Here is an 18,453-nt window from a genome sequence, read left to right as displayed (position 1 = left end):
CCTGGCCCATTGACCAGCCACTCGCAGAGATGTGTTTTCAGCAAAAGGGTCGCCTGAAAAGATCACCGCTAAGCTTGCTTATCTACTTGTATGTACACTACGTATCGCCTAGAAGCATGGTTTCTTTCAGAGCATGACTACTACCATAAACTATCGAGTCGTCAACAACAATGCTAAAATCACACCGAAGTCATCCTGTCGAGCATCAGATTCTGTTACAAGATCCGCCTCGATGACCATTCAACGTCACCCTGCTCCAAGCATTTCTCACGCACCTTTTGCAACAATTCCGTATTAAACATATCACACATCTGAAGAACATCTCTCACATTTAAAATCATCGACATGCTTGACTCTCAGCTCGAAGATTGGCGATCACGATCGAAAATCAACAGTTAAACAATTCAGTGGATTTTGGCCGAGGGTATCACCCTGGTATGTGCAGTTATACGATCATATAACACGCACAACACACTCGGCGTAGCTACAAACTTATTAATAGAGAGTCTCCGAGCACATTTTCTGAATGATATATGAGCGACGTCTCTATATACTATAGCAGAGGCTCGATTGAACAGTATCGATAAATGATCATTCTGCACCAGATTCCGGGCAGGAAACATCACGGCACTCTCTCATTCCAACGAGCAATTCAACTCGAGTCAGAAATGAGGTTATTATGCATCGAATAGACATGGGAGTATCAGCCACACTCACAAAAAAGTATCATAAACTCCTACCCGACCAGGAGGACCACAGAGATCACGGTGGTCCAGTTTCTGCAGCAGCCTCGTCTTTGGACGTGGTATATATACGCCACAGTTTTACTTGCCACCAAGATCCTGAATCTGGCCAACCGGATTCAACCCTTACAAGCTAAGGTGATGTGGTGTAGTGGTAGCATGTGTCGTTGTGGAGGTTAAATTCCAGCAACGCCGACCCGACGGCGGTTCGATTCCGCCCATTGCCAGGATCGTTTCTTTTTGCCCATTCGTGGGTCTCTCTAGTATGCCATGGAGGTGGTAGGTATGCGTACGTGCGTACTCTTTTGATTTTGCTGTCGGGTGCTGTTCAAGTAATGCTGGCACGGGAATTGGTAGATGATCGGGCCTGAGATCCGTTGGTTCGCGAGTTCGCATTACTCAGGCTCGACTGTAGTAATTAATTATGAAGAAATATCGTACATTGAGGGTGCGTATAGACATTGACATCGTAGTATCATACATGTAATGGACAAGAAGACGAAGGAGAGCTCACTGCTCCTCCTGCTTGATGCCTGCACCGACACCTTCAATATCGGGTACGGTACCTGCACCAACAAGTGGAACGTCAAGAGAAGGTGCATCTTCATCAGCTTTCTCCTCCTTGACCACCGCATCAACTTCCGTCTTGATCTCGTCCTCGTTTTTGACCTTCTTGACTCTTTTGGTGACTTCCTTCTTGACAACAGCACTCGGGCAAAGACCCTCGCTGGCCAAAACACAATCACCACACTTGCGTCCCACAGGCAAACATATAGTCTGACCAAAGCCGACCAGTAGGTGATTGATATCATGCCACTTTTCCTTCGGCAGCCAGCTTTCCAGCTCCGCACGAGTCTCCTCAGGATTACGAGTCTTGTGCCAGCCCCAGAGGTTGGTGATGCGATGAACGTGAACATCGACACCAATTCCCTCATCACGACCCCATGCAGCCGACATGGTCAGATACGCCATTTTAGGACCGACACCAGGCAGCGAAACCAGCCCTTCTATCGTATCAGGAATATCGCCATTGAACTTATCTCGCAAAATCTCAGCGGTCGCCTTGATATATTTCGTCTTGTTGTTGTGGAAGCCGACTTTTGCGATCAACTCATTCAGTCGGGTTGGCTCGACTGTGAGCAATGCGGCGAGATTGAAGCCTCCTTCCAAATTCTCTTGTAGTGTCTTCATAGCCACAGCCGTAACCGTGTCTTTTGTTTGCGAACTCAGCATCAGAGCGATCAAGGTTTGTAGTCGTCGGTCGATCGGAGAGCGATTGCGTTCGGCCAAGGACTCGCAGCCCATGGTATCGACCGGAGCGAGAACCTTCTTGCGCATCTCGGCGGTTATGCTGTACATTTGTTCCCAATTGGCAGGAGGTTCGGCATTGGCGAGCTGGCCATGTTCACCCTTGATGCGTTTGGCAGGCTGTCGCTTGACTTTCTTGGGCAGGTTGGTATTGCGATTCGCGGCCGGAGCATTCGGAGAAAGAATTTCTGTTTTGACTGTGCGTTTGCGCTTGCGATTTGAGGGAGGCGGTGTTACAGATAGATCCGAGAGAGGTGACGATGGAGCTGCATTCGAGGCAAGCGACGATAGATCCGAGCTGTCGTCATCCTGAGCGTAATTTACCTCGGCCGTATGCGCAAAGTTGCGTAGAGACCGTCTAGGAGCATCTTCGTTTGATGCCCGCGACGACAAGGCTTTCACCACGTGAGCGGTTTCTCGAGAGACTCTCGAGGTTCGCATTTTGGTATGTATGACGGCGAGATGCTGACCATTGCTCTCGCACTGACACGCCTGGACTTTCCTTATATTATCGGGCTTGCCAAGTCCCGCCCGATGACGTTGATCTTCATGTGAAACTTGAAACATCGACCGTCCCCAAACATCAACAGCATTGCCAAACACACAATAATGGCGCCCATCGATATTCCCACTTTTGCTGACAAGCAATTAAAGCTGCTAGCCGCAGAACTGAATGCTGAACTGGAAGAGACTGCTCTACTGACGGCAACTCATGCTCCGTCCACGCTCGCCCGTGCCGGTCTGGCCGTCTTGAATCTCGCCATCAGCGCTCAACGTACAGGTCTGGGTGGTAAATCGCTGCTTGAGCTTTCTCTGGATCCCGCAATTGCTGGTACCGAAACCGAACTTCCTGAACATGGACTACGTGTCGGCGATATCGTCGGTGTTTCTGAGCAGCCCAAGGGCGCAGAGAAGAAGAAAGAGCGTCAGGACATGGAGAAGAAGCAGGTACAAGGTGTGGTCGTCAAGGTGCTACGAGAGATCATTGTCGTCGCTCTGGACAAGGACGAGGTTGATGTTCCGGGTGGAAAGTTGTGGCTGTGCGTTCATCTTCCGCTTTGCGTTTGGACAAGGCTTTCGTTGGCTGATAGGTTATGCTGTACTATAGTGTTAAACTCGCAAACGATGTTACATACAAGAGGTATCCAATGTTTCTCTGTGATTTCGAACTCCTTATCTGATTCGCAGCCAGGATGAACCAGACCATGAATAAGCTGCAAAAGATGCCCGAGAGCGAGCACTCTACGCTGATGCGTGTTCTCTTCGGCCAATCTTCAGCAGTGACAGTCCAACCTAGAGATATGGCGAAGGATCTCGAGTGGATGGATCCTTCCCTCAACGACTCTCAGAAGGAGGCCATCAAGTTTGCTCTTGCTTCTTCCGAGGTTGCCCTGATTCACGGACCGCCAGGAACAGGCAAGACTCACACGCTGATCGAGTTGATTCGTCAATGTCTGAAACAAGGGCTGCGTCTCTTAGTCTGCGGACCCAGCAATATTTCCGTCGACAACATTGTTGAAAGATTAGCACCACACAAGGTTCCTATGGTCCGCCTAGGTCATCCTGCTCGCCTCTTACCAGGAGTGCTCAACCACAGCCTTGACATCCTGACGCGTACAAGCGATGCAGCAGCATTGGTTAAGGATATTCGTAACGAGATGGACGACAAGCAGGCGAGTATACGCAAGACAAGAAATGGCAGAGAAAGAAAGGCCATCTATGGCGAGATCAAAGAACTGCGCAAGGAATATCGACAGCGAGAAGCCAAATGTGTGGATGGTCTCGTAAGAGAAAGCAAGGTTGTTCTTGCCACTCTACACGGGGCTGGTGGTTTCCACTTGAAAAACCAACACTTCGACGTCGTTGTCGTCGACGAAGCCAGTCAAGCCCTGGAAGCACAGTGCTGGGTGCCATTATTGAGCAGTGGTGCCAGTAAGTTGATTCTGGCAGGAGATCATCTGCAGTTGCCGCCCACCATCAAGAGCTCAAACTCGAAGTCAGTCAAGAACAAGCCCAAGGAAGGACAAGACGATGTGAATCTAGAGACCACGCTCTTCGATCGCATGCTTGAACTATATGGAGACGACATCAAGCGTATGCTGACCATACAGTATCGCATGCATGAGAAGATCAACGCCTTCCCGTCAGCAGCACTTTACGAGTCAAAGCTCATGGCGGCAGAAAGTGTCAAGGCAAGGCTGTTGAAAGACTTGCCTTACGACGTCGAAGAGACCGAAGATACGAACGAGCCAGTTGTCTTCTGGGATACACAAGGCGGTGACTTCGCTGAGAAGACAGAGGATGATGAAGCACCAAAGTCGAAGAGCAGTCTACTGGGAGAGAGCAAGAGTAATGAACTCGAAGCCGCAATTGTCAAAAAGCACGTTCAGAGCTTGGTCGATGCCGGAGTCAAGCCCGAAGATATTGCTGTCGTGACACCCTACAATGGGCAGCTTGCGGTTCTGTCACAATTACTCAAAGAGAGGTTTATCGGTGTTGAACTCGGAAGCATTGATGGGTTCCAAGGCAGAGAGAAGGAGGCTGTGGTGGTTAGCCTTGTCCGCAGCAATGCAGAGCACGAAGTGGGCTTTCTCGCAGAAAAGCGAAGACTCAACGGTATGAGACAAGAATTGCAATTTCGATATGCTTCGCTGACCTCGATCGCTTGCAGTTGCTATGACTCGGCCGAAGAGACATCTTTGCATAGTCGGAGATTCTGAGACCGTAGGCCGGTAAGTCATCCCGCCCTTGCAGGAATCCGTTCCGCGGTGTACCTGCATATGTACCATGCGTGTGCGCGCAGGGTTCCAAGAAAAGCGAATGAAGCTAACAAGTTACCGCTCCTGCGGTTTTCGCAGTGGCAGCAAGTTCCTCAAAAGCTGGATGGACTTCCTAGAGGAGAATGCAGACCTCCGCTACCCAGATCTGGACGACGTACTGCGCGACGAGTAATGCGTGACAGATAGATTGTTTGGTACGGCAAGAGAGTCCGGCTCGTCTTATCTGACAGAGTGTCACAGCCGACGACGAAGACTGGACCGCATGACCTACTGAGCTGATGGTGGTGCTGGTTTCATAACGCGATCGAGATGGTGTGATTGTGCTCGACACGTTGAACACACGACGCATGATACAAGGCAGAAGTATTCTTGTAGATTGCTGACGCGGTGATTGCAAAGCAGGGCTTCATGAGAGGAGGTGGACCGTGAGTTGATGTTCGTCCCCACTGCTCCAAGCAGAGGCCGGAGGTGGGATCTAGGTAGAGGAGACAATCGCTTGGCAGTAAAAAAGCGCGACGGGAGATTAACAGTTGCCGAAAAGAATGGACCACACCCTGTTATAGCAAGCAATTCTTCGATGCCAACGACCCCCGAGGACTCAACGGTCTAGTCGAACGGCCACGTACAGGCAGATAGAAAATGATATTATCGAAGCGACGATGCTGGAAGTTGCGCCATTGCTGATAGACGGTGATTGACCAAAGGCCTCGTAGAGATCCGAGGGCTTTGCGAAGCTGCCAGTGCTTTAAAAATAGGCTTCGGTTAGCGTGGCCGTGGGCTTAGATCGTCTTTGCTCGTTTGATGGAACAAGTACAGAGTCGGTCATGAGATAGACGAGTTGTGCTTGTGTTGGGAGGATAATATCAACAAGGGAGGGAGTGTAGATAGGGAAGCACCAGTCAGATGGCAGCACAGTGGTGATCCGAATCCAGGAAGACGAATCAAAGCGGAAGTCAGCCAGCACCGTTGCCATGTGGTGGTGGTGAAACAGTAACTAATGCAATTGCTAGCTAGACTAGGAGCAAGCAAAGCCACGTCGGTGCGATCCCCGCAAGAATGAGAGCAATCGGGAGACGGTTCCTGATTGATATGTACTGCTGACGGTTGGAAGAGCGGTTTCTTCCCGGCTATATCCCCAGCGCATGTCCATTTTGCAGTCCTGTATGCGGTCGCTTTCCCCTGTCGGACGCAGCACCTCCTTCGCCCTCCCCTAAGTGGCCGTGGCTTCCATTCTTGCTTCTCGCCGTCGTCGTTGTTTTGCAAGCATTTGCATATCTATCTCTTATCGAGTGTCCTGGGCCTGCCGTACAGAGGAAACTAGCCTTGGTCAAGACTAGGTCGACATCCTTCGCTATCACCCCACTCATCCACTCTTTTTGTTCACCTCTGTCGCTCGTTACAATCAACCACGCCTGTCTCTTCATCTCGACCTTATAATCTTGAGCCTCGTCGAATTGCTGGGACAAACGGCACCAGTGCGACAGAAAAGCAGACTGTCTCAAGCTCAGCTGCATGGACCCATGGACGGAGCAGTCACAACACCGCGAACCCGCTCGCCGCCGATTCGGCCAGCGCGACCCGAAGTAGGAGTCGACAATGTCTCGTACGGACGACCTTCGGCGGAGTACTTTACCTCCGTGACAGCGACGGCACAACAGGCAGCGCCAGTGGCAGACGGAAGACGCAGCACCGACACGACTTCCAAACCCCGCAAACGCAAGTCGGCGCGATACTCAATCGGCAACGGAGCTGCAAATGGAGCTGAAGGAGCCGAAAGGAAAGGTTCGATACGCAACGCGGTGCGGCGCTTGTTTGGAAGGAAATCTAGAGGCGACATCCCCGAGGTGCCCGCTGTGCCACGCATTGATGCGCCGCGGCATGGCTACCACAAGAGCGTGAGTAGACAGGAAGCGACGGCGCCGATCACGCACCCGGACTGACAGTGAGACAGGACCCCGGACACTTCAAGCGACCACAGACGATCCAGACGCATCCCTCGGACGCAATCCACCAGCGAATCATTTCTGCGCCTCTCTCGGCGCCCCTCGCGGGCCCGCTATCAGCCCCCTTCCGCTTGCAACCACCGCCATCTGGAAACCGAGACCACTCTGCGCGTTCGTCGCCCAACCATGCTGTTGAGTTTCCCAAGAGTGCTCGTCTGAAGCCGCTCGATCTAGGCAACCCCTTCTACACCCGTGACCATGGCCCGAAGCGGAGGGCAACCCTGCCTAGCCTAATCATGACGGCCAATGAAGCAGCCGATGTGACGGATACGTTACGGCCAGCCACGAACACACGAGCTGCTGGTGCAAGCTTCGACAATGGCGAGCGAACGGAGAAAAAGCCCGGTGGACTGGCCGTCACAAACTCGAGGATGGATAAGAGGAGGTCGCGCAGTGCGAATGACTTGAAGCAGGCCATGGTGACTGCTGAGCCTTTCAGAGATCGCACCGGCGAGATTGAGTACTGGCGCCGGAGCTATGCTAGTGTCCTTCTCAGCCCGACAGGGAAGGCTCCCATTTACGAATACCCGCCCGCCGATTCTGAGTTTGATGTGGAACATGTGCCTGAAGTGCCCGACGTACCACATGTGCCTGAGCACTTTGTCAGAGAGCCGGAGCTCGTTTCAATACCGACTCCTCTCTCAGCACATCCACTTCTGCCACGCTCTGATGCTGTTTCGCTCCCATCGACTCGTGGTCAATCCGTCCCCGCCAAAGACCCATCACCACAGCTGACTGTCCGTTCCTTCAGCCGCCCGTTAACGACACCTGCTATGGATACATCCACCGACCTTGAGTCTCGCGTTGCTAAGCTAGAGTCTCATCTTATTGATTTCCAGCGTTCGCTGTCTAATCTGGCTCTGTCCAGCCCTTCAGCAATAGCTCCGACGGAGCCACCGGGTTCATCGCATCGCCAACGAACTCCAAGTATCCTGGTCGAATCTCTGCATACTTCCAATCGAGGTTATGAAGATGCCGGAGATATCATGGAACGTGAGTGGGGCCCTAGTAGTCATGGCAGCACCAACGGTGACCGCTCCAACCTTGCTCCCCCAACCCTGCGTAGCACTGCCGCTACTGCCAATGGTACTTTCACTGCTCTCTACAACATGCTCTCGGAAGAACGCTCTGCCCGCCGCACCCTCGAGAGTCAGGTCCGCAACTTGCAGCATGAGGTCACACGACTGCAACTCTCACGCGGTAGTTGGGGAAGCTATACAGCTCAAGCACTCCCGCAAGGTCAACGGCCTCGAACTCCGGCAGAATCAGATGGTGGTCGCAGTGCCTCGCGTCAGGAAGCATACAATGCTCTGTCTTCTCCTGCCACTGTTGTCCCGCCCGCCTCGTACCTACGTGCCTTTGACAGACCTGATGCCCGCATCCAAAGTCGTTTCTCCGGCGACTCCGGCGAGGACAGCGAGTACGGGTCACGCCACCGTAGCGCCGGTGTTGAGAGCGGCCCTAGGAGCATCCCTCGCAGTTCGGTGCGCCAGACGCCGCCAAACTTTGAGCATGACCGTGCCGCCCCCCCTACTTCTTATGCCGCATATCACACCCCTGCCGAAGAAAGAGGCGCTTATCGGTTCAGCGAGGACGAAATGTTTTGATCTCTTCTGCTGAAAACTCACATGCTCTACACTGACCCTTCTAATGTCTTCTCCTTCTATTCTTGTTTACTCTGTTTCCTGCATAGCGAAGTTTGGACATATGTTTTCTTGGGCGAATTGTTTGGCCCGCTCTCATTTACAAAGCGATTTCTAGCAGCTCATTTCATCTAGTGTTCTCGATCTCGAAGGAGACCCCTGCTTTCTGTTGCAACATAGACTTTCTTTTTTCGTTTTATGAATTCTCCCTTGCAACTGTACGTACACATAAATGATACCCTATTCATGACGATCTCTAGAACTCCTGCGACCTTCCATGTCGTGTTTCGTTGTGCTGCCTTTTACACGTTCCAAAATTCCAACAGGGAAGCGTGTGTATGTTGGACTGCTAATTAGATGACAACAGGGTTACATACGGGCCACGTGGAAACCGCCATGAGGGAGTTTGTTTGAGGCACTTTAGGCAGGAACGGGGGCAGGGCGTGAGTCAAATGAGCGAAGCCGCCCCTCCCAGAGATCTTCCTGTCTCTACACCATTTGAAGAGTTCTCTTGCTTCATCGCCGCTAGCCATATTTTTCCATCAAGCACGAGGCCCTCCTCCCCTCTCAACCATCTTCTCCGCAGAGCTACCCACTGCGGCAATAAACAACTCTACCAAGCCACATTTATCTGGTCGACACCCACACTAACAATAGTGGGATGACGCATACCTCTCCCGAATACGTCCCAAGCGACATGTCTATTCGGAATCCTTCTATACCCCCTCCTGGCCCTGCGACAGGAAGACCAGCAGCACCTCGGAACGCAGTCCAAATTCGAACACATCCTCCACTATATGCCGGAGACTACAACAATAACCTCTCTCGAGACATGTACTGGTGGGAGAAACTCGACAAGGATGAGCCTGAAGAGAAGCGAGTGCTTGAAGCCATGTACTATGGCCAGGAACGTCAACCTCGATGTAACGTCTGTGAGAAGCAGAATCGCGCCTGCATGTGGTTTCTCGGAGAAGAAGACCAGAGCAACAAGAGCTGCGTCAAGTGCCGTCGGGTGCATGCCACATGCAAGACTATCGGTAGCTTGGAAAATAGCGTTGACGATGTGGAAGATCAGTCGTGTATCGAAGTCCACAAGAGCCCACATGCACGCGCATTCTCGCAGAAACGCAAAGCAAGCGAATACGACGAAAGTGACAAGATCGAGACACAATTCAAGCGTACTCGCTCGTCTCTGCGAGCTAAGTCCGTCAGAGAATTAGCCTATCAAGACTCAGAATCGGATGAGGAGAGACCTCTAAACAAGCAGTACCTTGGGAATCGTAAGAACGAAACTCCTTTGCACGTTGGATCGAGTTGGGTAGACCCCGATTCCAAACTAGAAGAAGAGCCTCAAGCCAATTTCCACACGGAGCAATCATCTACTACAAAACGCAGTGATGGTCGTAGCATGACCATCGGCAGAGACGAAGATCCTCTGCAAGGCATGGTTCATGACCGGAACCAGTATCGACTACCGCAAAACCCCACACCAGACAGAAAGTCATCTGGCCTAAGCCAAATTGAAAGTGGACTTTCGGCGTTGTTGGATGAGCGGTTATCGAAAGAGCTCCAGAAACTCAAAGCAACGTTTCAGACCGAGATGATCGCTCTTCGGACTAGCGTAAGGGATTTCGCTCAGAACAGAGGAGGTAGTGGGCTCGAAGAGCAGATGAAGGAGATGGAAACGCAGATTGAGGACGAGAGAGCCACCAGGCTGAGACTGGAAGACGAGAATATGAGATTAAAGAACAGAATGTCTCGACTTGAAGCCAGGCAAGTGGCTGGGATGAACGATTTGCAAGATCAGATCCGGCAGCTATAAGGAGACATAAATTACCTAGATAGTGGTATCTGATACAGTCACTAGATGCTACTCATTTTGAAAGTTATTGTGCACTTCGATAGTTACACACGTGACAATATTCAGGATACTTGGAGGCCTCGAAAGGATCAGATGTAGACATGCATAGACGCCGGGAAGGGAAGACGTAACTCCCGCACCTATTGCCCATGTGGGAAAAGGACCTTTTTTACTTGCTCCATCCAGTCAAGATACGCTGAAAACACCGCAAATGATAACGAACAAGAGACCCACGAAATTCACGAAGCTTCTAGGCGAAAGGTCAACACCGAGATGATTGGCGGACAGGGCCACTGGGAAGGAGACAGGGACATGAGCCGGTCGGGTAATCTGGTCGCACCTTCCACAATCATCACTTTGCGTTTGTTCATCGCGTGGCCAGGAAGAGTAATTAGGTAAAAATTCTAGCTGATCTCTGGGTGGTTCGTCCTTTCCTTCCTTCCTTCTCAACTCCCTCTCTCAGCTCCCTTTCTCTCATTCGGCCCGCCCCATCCAACTCCCTTCCTTACTTCAAATATCCTTACATCTGATACTCGATTCTTTCTAAGATCATGCCTGACCGAAGAGAAGAGCAGAGACCGAATGCATCGGCAACCCCTCTTCCCGACCCTCTCAGAACCTTCTGGGTGCCGCCATTTCCCGATGATATTCACGGCGCAGTGAATAGAGAGCATCCTCCACTGAGGCTAGGGGACTACAACCCGAGCTCTGGGTTATATATCTGGCAGAAAGAGAGATTCGGGGGAGGCGTCATGAAGGGTTACGAAAGCCGGATAAGATATGTATTGACCTGCATGTGGTATGGTGTGGAGAACAGTCCTCGCTGCGTTTGCTGTGAGAAACGCGATCTATGTTGCACCTCGATGGGGTTGCGATCAAAAGCCACGAGTTGCGCTAGATGTCGACTGGTCTGCGACACATGCTCCTTCTCGTCGGGCAGTAGAAGCAAGCAGAGTCTCTCAGTACGTAAAGGCTTGATATTAATACTCGGTATGCCTTACTGACTGTACCAGACTCCCAGAGAACAACCTTTCCCTACCGCGTCGAGTGATACAGACAGACAGCCAAATGACGGACCACCTGCAAAACGACTTCGAAGCTCTGAACCGAAAGCCTCGAGCCCGGGAGTGGCCTCTCAAGAGCGTTTGAATGTTTGTGAAACCATCGAGGAAGACCATCTCAAGCGTCGGCCCAGAAGTCGTAGTACGCATGACATTATTGTTGTAGCAGGACCTTCTAATGGCAACAAATATCGCCGACACGTGGTCGAGATTCCGGATTCTCCACCCGCCACTCTATCAACAGTATCTGTGGCAGATAAGCAACATCCTGAAAGCGCTACGACCCATACCGAGTGTAGTTCAACGGCTTTCGACAAGTTTCTCTCTGAGATGGAGTATCTCAAAACTCGCATACAGAAATTGGAAGCGGAGATGAAACCAAACAAAGGAATTGTACAGGCTCAAATTCGAAAAGACCAAATGGATACCGAGACTCGACAGCAAGTATATCTAAGAGTTTTGAATGATCAAGAACAAACCGAGCGAAGCATTCTCAATGCTCAGAGGCAAGAAAGCCACGAAGTGCTACATGCTCAGACAAAGAACTTCGGGGACTTTGTGGTACGCAGAAATCGGAACGACTGAAAGACTTTGAGGCTCGAATCCAGCAGTATGGGAGGACTCTTAGGGATCTTATGCAGAATGATCGAGCTCTGATCGAGACTCAGATGCAGGTAAAGAGAGACAGGATCGAGGCTCGCATCAAAGAAGATCAAGGAATATTCGAGGCTCGATTGCACGGGTACAAGGAGGTCACCGAGGCTCAAGATCTCAAGCTGTGCAGCCAACTGGGAGAGATCCGTAACCTCAAGGAGCGGTTGAGATACAGCGTCAACACGATACTTCTGACACAAAAATCTGAAGACCTACATGATGGAGAGACGCAAAGGGGTGCGGTCAAAAGAGGTTCAGACAACCCGACTGAAGAGGAAGCTAGATGAGAACAGAGGCCCAGATGGCAGAAGATATTGATAGCAGTGTTCAATCTTTATAGCTTACTATCGCTTACCAGTACAATCGCCAGGACAAGAACGTTCGCTACTTTTCCATATGGTCTCCTGTTGTTTTGAATACGGTCTTCTGTGCGATCGCGTACATGGGCCTATCTGATAGCACAAACTGGCATCAGAAAGGGCCCGTCGGATGGCTGCACCGACTACAAGCTTCGAGGACATATCATGCAGGACAGCTAGGTTCAAGAAAGACAGGGTGTCAATCCTGGAATGACGTCTAGTGATTAGAAGATACACATATTGTCGTGATATTGAGTTAGATGGGCCCACGCCAAGCGAGATACAACGGAGACCAGCAAACGATTACACTAAAGTACATCACTAGTGTCCTAGAAATCTGCTCACCCATGCTTGGAAGTCATCGGTCTTCCAATGAGAGCCATGGCAGGTATTGGGCCCTCCCCCTCCCTCCTGAGATGTGTGGCCGTCTGCGGTAGTATGCGGGCCCATCTAAAGGCAGATATGACTGAATGTTCTTCGACCTCTAGGTATAAACTCTACCCATCTCCGTTTGAACTCCGTCTTCCCTTTGACGTTACTCACAAACATCACCTTTCACCTTTTCCACTTCTACATCCATCAACTCCAACCCCCTGCTCCAACCCTCTGCTACCCCCTCCCTTTCTACCATAGTCATGGGCCCATCTCCTGAACTTGGCGAACAAAGGCCAAGTCAATATCTTCCCCCTGTCTGATTCTACCGTACTGGGAAAGAGGCAGTACCTCGCGATGCAGCAGTAATTCGATTGCACCCCCCTCTCTACGCTGGAGACTTTGACAACCCCAAGCTAAGAAACGCATACTATTGGGAACAACTTGAACCTAATCACAAGGAAGAACAAAAACTACGTCTAGCTCTACATTATGGAGAAGAACGCAGCCCAAGATGTGAAAACTGCGAGAAAGAAGACAGAGCTTGTATGTCTGGACTAGGCAGAAGGTACCAGAACACTGGTTGCGCTCTCTGTACCCGCAGACACCTCCACTGCTCTCAGGCCAACGGCGCTCGCAAGAAAACCAATGCTCCTGTCCGTCCGACCACCGATCCTCCTGTCCGAAAGAACATCGATCCTCCCGTGCGGGAAAACACTGACAGCCCAGTATGTAACATTCCTCCTTCTACATGGCACACCGCTAACATGCCGCAGTACCAACCAGGCCGCAATCGCAGTCACAAGCGTGTACTAAACGACACTGCCGCCAGAGAGGCCACAGAGCCACCAGCGAAGCGCACGAGGGCGTCGATGAATGGAAGAATGCAGATGTCCACCGCTATTCTTGATGACGAGTTCCACACACCCATGGAGTCTCGATCGAGATCAATTTACTCGATTACCTCTCTTCGTGGCAGCGACACTAGTCTCGGTGATAGCCACAAGACAGACATCGGCATTGTTGTAGACGATTCACACGCCGAGTATGACCTCCCTCTGAGAAACGAGGGGCAAAACGATGCCGACGGATGGCACGATGTTGAGTCTCCCCCTGTGGATGTTCACAGAGACGAGCGACTTACCAGCTTCACGCCGTACCTTCCCTCTGGATCTTGTACGAGTACCAAACCCCAGAACGCAGGCCCAAACTCAACACAGAGTCAGGAAGTAGTAATCCAACAGAACTCGAACGGCGGTACCAGCATCTTCGAGGAGCTGAGCAAATACTTCTCTGCTCTAAACTCCAAACACGATAAGCTTGTCCGCGAACTCCGCTCGGTGAACGCAAGGCTCACCCGACGTGTCGATCAACTCGAGAATCCACAGACAAATTCGTGGCAGAATCTGGAGGCCAGACTCGTGGCCCTCGAAAAGATGCCAACTCCCCAGCAGCATGGACAGGAGTCATGCACCACTGCAACTGCCACTAGAATGCTCGAAGCACGCCTCCTCAAGCTCGAAAAGGCAAATGCAGGTCTGAGTAATGATGGTGGCATGGGCGACGGGCTCAAACGTCTGGAGGGCTTGACAGAACGAGAAAGGGGCGAAAGACGTGCTCAAGCAGGCAGGATCGAGAACAGAGTCACGAACCTGAGAGATGAGCAAGCGGTGCTGCAGAATGAGCATCTCGGACTGAACACTAGGCTCAACGACCTTGCGAAGAAGATGCACCAGGTAAGCAGAGCACAGAATCAGGGATAAAGTGGAGAGGAACGGAGGTATTGAGAGAACACTGGCTTCTTATTTGTCTTGCTGTCATACTTAGTACCATGCTTTATCTAAATACCCAGTTAGCACTCTCGAATTGAAACCGTTGCACGAACACACAATATTTTGTTACCTCAGAGTGGTATAAAGGACAAATGCGATAAAGAACGAAGGCATAGTCCACAACTCATGTGTATCTGATCAGAGAGTCGACGATACCGATGTTGAACGCCGCCTTTGCCGCCGGAGCCTTATCGCAAAGCGAGCCTACACACCAACTCCCATCCTACATCCCTCTTCCTCTCCAAGAGTTCCACACGGAAGTAAGTCATCGTTTCCGCCTTGCGGATAAAGATGAACACCGGGTAGTGTACAGACCCCTCGAAAATCCACCGTAATAATCTCACTCCTCGACCCTTTGCCCCGTCCACCGATCCGCGCCATCTATTCCCCCTTCTACTTCTCCCTTTCTCCCCATCTCCTCCTCCCGCATTATGCGCCCTCACCAAGACTTCCACACGGAAGTAAGTCATCGTTTCCGCCACACGAGCCTAGACGATACATCGATGACTGCACATATTTCCATGTTTCACCAACGTGATGACTTTCCTTCCCTTCCCCTCCCTCCCTCCCCTACGTCTCGCGGTCGCTGTCAACGTAATGAACATTCGCCTCGTTACTCTGTCCTTGCTGTCGCTGCGAGCTTCGCATGCTCTCATCGCTGTGTTGATGAAGATAAGATGCCAGCTACAGCAGAGGTGTTATATATTTCCAATTCTGGTCCGCGCAGGAACCTCAACTACTGGGCGAGATGGTCCACTTGGCTGCCACATGTTCCTTTGTCTCTCGCGGTGATGGACTCTTGGAAGGACGTGGGGCGCCTCTGGAGCGGCGAATGTGGAAGACCGAATGGCCGGGGCAGGCGGGTATGTCGAAAGAGTGGCGAGCATCGGCATGTAGTCATAATTGAGAGGCCATAGTTCCTACGATGTGGGTGTGGGTGTGGATGGGAGAAGCTTAGCCCCGTTGTTGCACCCGTAAGGGTATTTGCGAAGTTACTCGGTGGATAGGCATAGGCGATATGGTAGTCGAACATTGTAAGCGAGAGATTTCCTGGTGCGTGCTCGCGGAGATCCCTTGTAGCTACTATCGAGAACCACACTCTAGCGCTCTCGAATAGCATGTGGCTCATTGAGAGAGGATATGCCACGGAGGGCGGAGATAGAAAGGGACAACACTGCAGAGGAAGGACGACGCGTCAAACATGTCCAATCGCACAGCAAGGAGAAACGAGGACAGAGAAGAAGGAAGCAGATACGCGCAGGTAGAAAGAGCAAGAGCAATCGAACAGATTCATCGTAGTCCTTCTCGTACAGTTGCGCAATCGTTGAGAGACGATCGACGCATGGCAGATAAACGACACTCCATCACTTCCAGCATCATAACATCCAATCTGCGCATCTCGCTGATACAGATTCGAAACCCCATCATCACTTCGTCGAACGAACAAGTGAATGCCATTCTTCTCCTTCACTTGCTCCCTACCCATATAACCTCCCCAAGCTCCCTCCTTCCTGGCCTTCAGCCAATGGACCCCCGGACACGGGAACATGGCCCACTTGGTCGTCGACATCGCCAGCATTTAAGCACATGTCCAAAAGACCTCGGTTCAAACCCCAGCGTCATCAGAAAAAATAAATGAAAAAGGGGAATACAGGGAAAAACAGTAAAAAGACAGAAAGATCAGAAAAAACAAAAAACCAGAAAAAAAAAGGACAAAAACAAGAAGCCACCCCAATAAGAAAGAACGAAAAATAACCACAAGTAAACCGCATTGGCGAGTTTCTTCCGGCTGTAACGGCTGTTTCTTTTGCTCCTCGTAGAGAGTGGAAGGGGTTGAGTTTTACTGTGTTTGCACATACCTTTTGACGAGATGTTGAAACAACTTTGTTCACCCAGTCACAATCGAAGAACTTTATGACTCTGGTTTATCAAGACGCACCAGTTCGAGCGGACAGGTAAGATGTGCAATCAGAACACAGCGGCAGGATTTACAGCACCAGGATTCAACATTCCGGGGTCAAGAGCATTGAGGAGCGTGGGCTTGGGTGGAGCATCAACCATCTACAGGATACCTTTTAGCTTAGCCACGAAGTATGGGTTACAGGACCATCAACAATGTACCTCAATCTTCAGGACTGACCTTGACGATCTTGCGCTCGACAAGACGCACCCACCGCCTCCGTCTCCACTCACCCTTCTTCGACACGGTCGGTCCTTCCTCCCAGCTCTTCGGGGGAGCAAGCGTTGCTGATTTGGCTTTGGAATCTGGTGTCTCGAGATCGTATACCCAGCGTTCGCCTTCGGTCTCGATCTCCACAGCAGAGACACATCGCTCTTCAACCCATTCACGGGATCCCAGATCGAGTGTCCACTTTTTGTCTCGCCAGAGCCATCCGATCGGTGGTTGTACGTCTTCGAAGAACTGTGTGCCGACAGGACGCGCTCCGGCGATCCTGGATGGAGAAGTAGGTGCGTATGGCTGCGGAGTAAACAACCAAGGCTCCCACTCTCCTTCAAGAACTGCACCTTCATCACCACCCAGACTATGCTTTTGTAATCTCTGTAGCTCGAATATCTCGACCTCGCGGACCTCGGCCGGCTCGTCTAGAACGATATCTGATTCGACCCATTCGCTACCAGCCACGCATATGCGCTCGTAGATGAGTTGCACTTGAGCCAGAGACCCCGCATTGATGATGATTTCTTGAGCTCGAGGATGACCTGCAGCTATCGCACTCCAACCCGCAACCAGTAATATTGCACGCCAGGGTACAAGGTGTGCAGCAAGAAAAGCAATGCTCACGAGTGCGGTCAAAACAAGGAAGACAGCCGAAGACAGACGCTCGTTGCTGAAATCAGTATAAGGAGTGATAACAGCGACAGCGCCATCATGGACGCGGCTGAAATCTTCCATGCAGTTCTGTAGGTCGCGCATGTTGCGGAAGAAATCCTTACTCATTTCCGGAGCAGGCTTCACTCGTTGAGGGGGAGCCACCGCTGGGCCCGAGTAGCCGTAAGCTGCGTACTGCTCTGCTGCAGCTGCATCGACAGAGGATGATGGATTAGCGACGGGAGGTGGAGGATGTCGTGTGAGGAAGGAGGGTATCATGACGAAGAACAGAAGTGCTGCTAGTGGGACGACAGGGGCCAGTGCGGGTTGCAGGCACACAAGGGTATAAACAGCCAGGAAAGACATAGTGTGAGTTGGCACACGCCAGGTAAAGAGGCGGATCATTTGGTTCTGGAAGACAAAGACAATTCCGATTCTGATTGCAACATGTCAGATGGTGTGGTCTAGTCTTGAATCATGTAGAATGGTGTACTGACCTCGCATTGAAGCGACGGAAATTCGCCGACATTACAGGCAGACTGAACTGCGGCTTGTCGACATACTGCCTTGAGCGTCGGTCCTTCTTGGGAGTGCCATCATCTTCGGCCTCTGCTGGGAAGACTTGTTCTAGTAACGTGTTGAAAAGCCTCTCCTGCATGCTCCCTTGTGTCGTCTTGTATTGTGTCGAGACATCTTGAAATTTGCCCTTCAACCTCTCGGCCTCTTGCTTTATCCTCTCACGCCTTCCTAGCTTTTGCTGTTCTGTCTCCGGAGGGGTCGTGTCCTCGGTACTAAATGGGATTTGGATGACGGGAATGGGCTCGTCGCGGTTGGCGATGGATGCGCTCGAGTAGTCGTCCATGGTTTATTTCGTCTGCTCGTGTCTCATCATAAGGTCATAAGTGTCATTCTTGGTTCAGTCGCGACGTTGGGCAGGTACATTAATGGAGAGTTGTCGGGCCTGACCGACGTCTTGTATGGCCCGACGTCACTGAAGCCTTCACATG

At 51.3% G+C, this 18,453-nt stretch overlaps 7 protein-coding genes across 7 annotated transcripts; 5 read left to right on the top strand and 2 right to left on the bottom strand.

Moving 5' to 3' along the window:
* Window positions 1-1,116: 1,116 nt before the first annotated feature.
* Window positions 1,117-2,879, bottom strand: M438DRAFT_343058 (DNA glycosylase). The gene has a single exon (XM_029904898.1). It carries the CDS (start codon window positions 2,490-2,492, stop codon window positions 1,254-1,256), a length of 1,239 nt encoding a protein of 412 aa, XP_029764137.1. The 5' UTR covers window positions 2,493-2,879; the 3' UTR covers window positions 1,117-1,253.
* On the top strand, window positions 2,650-5,489 carry M438DRAFT_343057 (DNA helicase). Its single transcript, XM_029904897.1, has 5 exons — window positions 2,650-3,091; window positions 3,160-3,192; window positions 3,244-4,667; window positions 4,723-4,783; window positions 4,910-5,489. Exons 1-5 carry the CDS (start codon window positions 2,661-2,663, stop codon window positions 5,001-5,003), a joined length of 2,043 nt encoding a protein of 680 aa, XP_029764136.1. The 5' UTR covers window positions 2,650-2,660; the 3' UTR covers window positions 5,004-5,489.
* A 477-nt stretch (window positions 5,490-5,966) lies between these two features.
* On the top strand, window positions 5,967-8,742 carry M438DRAFT_312965 (uncharacterized protein). Its single transcript, XM_029902536.1, has 2 exons — window positions 5,967-6,726; window positions 6,783-8,742. The coding sequence occupies exons 1-2, from the start codon at window positions 6,352-6,354 to the stop codon at window positions 8,439-8,441; spliced, it is 2,034 nt and encodes a 677-aa protein (XP_029764135.1). The 5' UTR covers window positions 5,967-6,351; the 3' UTR covers window positions 8,442-8,742.
* Window positions 8,743-9,816: 1,074 nt separating this feature from the next.
* On the top strand, window positions 9,817-10,304 carry M438DRAFT_343055 (uncharacterized protein). The gene has a single exon (XM_029904896.1). The coding sequence runs from the start codon at window positions 9,886-9,888 to the stop codon at window positions 10,297-10,299; it is 414 nt and encodes a 137-aa protein (XP_029764134.1). The 5' UTR covers window positions 9,817-9,885; the 3' UTR covers window positions 10,300-10,304.
* Window positions 10,305-10,889: 585 nt separating this feature from the next.
* M438DRAFT_403250 (uncharacterized protein) lies at window positions 10,890-12,340 on the top strand (the record flags this gene model as incomplete). The annotated part of the gene is made up of 3 exons (XM_029909648.1): window positions 10,890-11,300; window positions 11,352-11,843; window positions 11,969-12,340. The coding sequence occupies 3 exons, from the start codon at window positions 10,890-10,892 to the stop codon at window positions 12,338-12,340; spliced, it is 1,275 nt and encodes a 424-aa protein (XP_029764133.1).
* Window positions 12,341-13,276: 936 nt separating this feature from the next.
* Window positions 13,277-15,915, top strand: M438DRAFT_352687 (uncharacterized protein; the record flags this gene model as incomplete). The annotated part of the gene is made up of 8 exons (XM_029906808.1): window positions 13,277-13,330; window positions 13,408-13,512; window positions 13,561-14,520; window positions 14,733-14,876; window positions 14,923-15,077; window positions 15,307-15,479; window positions 15,624-15,650; window positions 15,734-15,915. 8 exons carry the CDS (start codon window positions 13,277-13,279, stop codon window positions 15,913-15,915), a joined length of 1,800 nt encoding a protein of 599 aa, XP_029764132.1.
* An 823-nt stretch (window positions 15,916-16,738) lies between these two features.
* M438DRAFT_267402 (Pex24p-domain-containing protein) lies at window positions 16,739-18,308 on the bottom strand (the record flags this gene model as incomplete). Its single annotated transcript, XM_029900180.1, has 2 exons — window positions 16,739-17,882; window positions 17,944-18,308. 2 exons carry the CDS (start codon window positions 18,306-18,308, stop codon window positions 16,739-16,741), a joined length of 1,509 nt encoding a protein of 502 aa, XP_029764131.1.
* Between the last annotated feature and the right edge of the window lie 145 nt (window positions 18,309-18,453).

Source organism: Aureobasidium pullulans (genome assembly GCF_000721785.1).
Source record: "Aureobasidium pullulans EXF-150 unplaced genomic scaffold scaffold_3, whole genome shotgun sequence".
NCBI lineage: Eukaryota > Fungi > Ascomycota > Dothideomycetes > Dothideales > Saccotheciaceae > Aureobasidium > Aureobasidium pullulans.
Note: the sequence above shows the minus strand (reverse complement) of the source record. Positions and strands in the feature narration are given on the sequence as shown.

Bases quoted from the DNA above. Each gene is read 5' to 3' on its own strand.
- M438DRAFT_343058 (XM_029904898.1), bottom strand. From the start codon at position 2,492: ATGCGAACCTCGAGAGTCTCTCGAGAAACCGCTCACGTGGTGAAAGCC.
- M438DRAFT_343057 (XM_029904897.1), top strand. From the start codon at position 2,661: ATGGCGCCCATCGATATTCCCACTTTTGCTGACAAGCAATTAAAGCTG. The intron at 3,092-3,159 runs GTGCGTTCATCT...GCTGTACTATAG, and splicing joins CCGGGTGGAAAGTTGTGGCT to TGTTAAACTCGCAAACGATG. The intron at 4,668-4,722 runs GTATGAGACAAG...GATCGCTTGCAG, and splicing joins AGAAAAGCGAAGACTCAACG to TTGCTATGACTCGGCCGAAG.
- M438DRAFT_312965 (XM_029902536.1), top strand. From the start codon at position 6,352: ATGGACGGAGCAGTCACAACACCGCGAACCCGCTCGCCGCCGATTCGG. The intron at 6,727-6,782 runs GTGAGTAGACAG...ACAGTGAGACAG, and splicing joins GGCATGGCTACCACAAGAGC to GACCCCGGACACTTCAAGCG.
- M438DRAFT_343055 (XM_029904896.1), top strand. From the start codon at position 9,886: ATGACCATCGGCAGAGACGAAGATCCTCTGCAAGGCATGGTTCATGAC.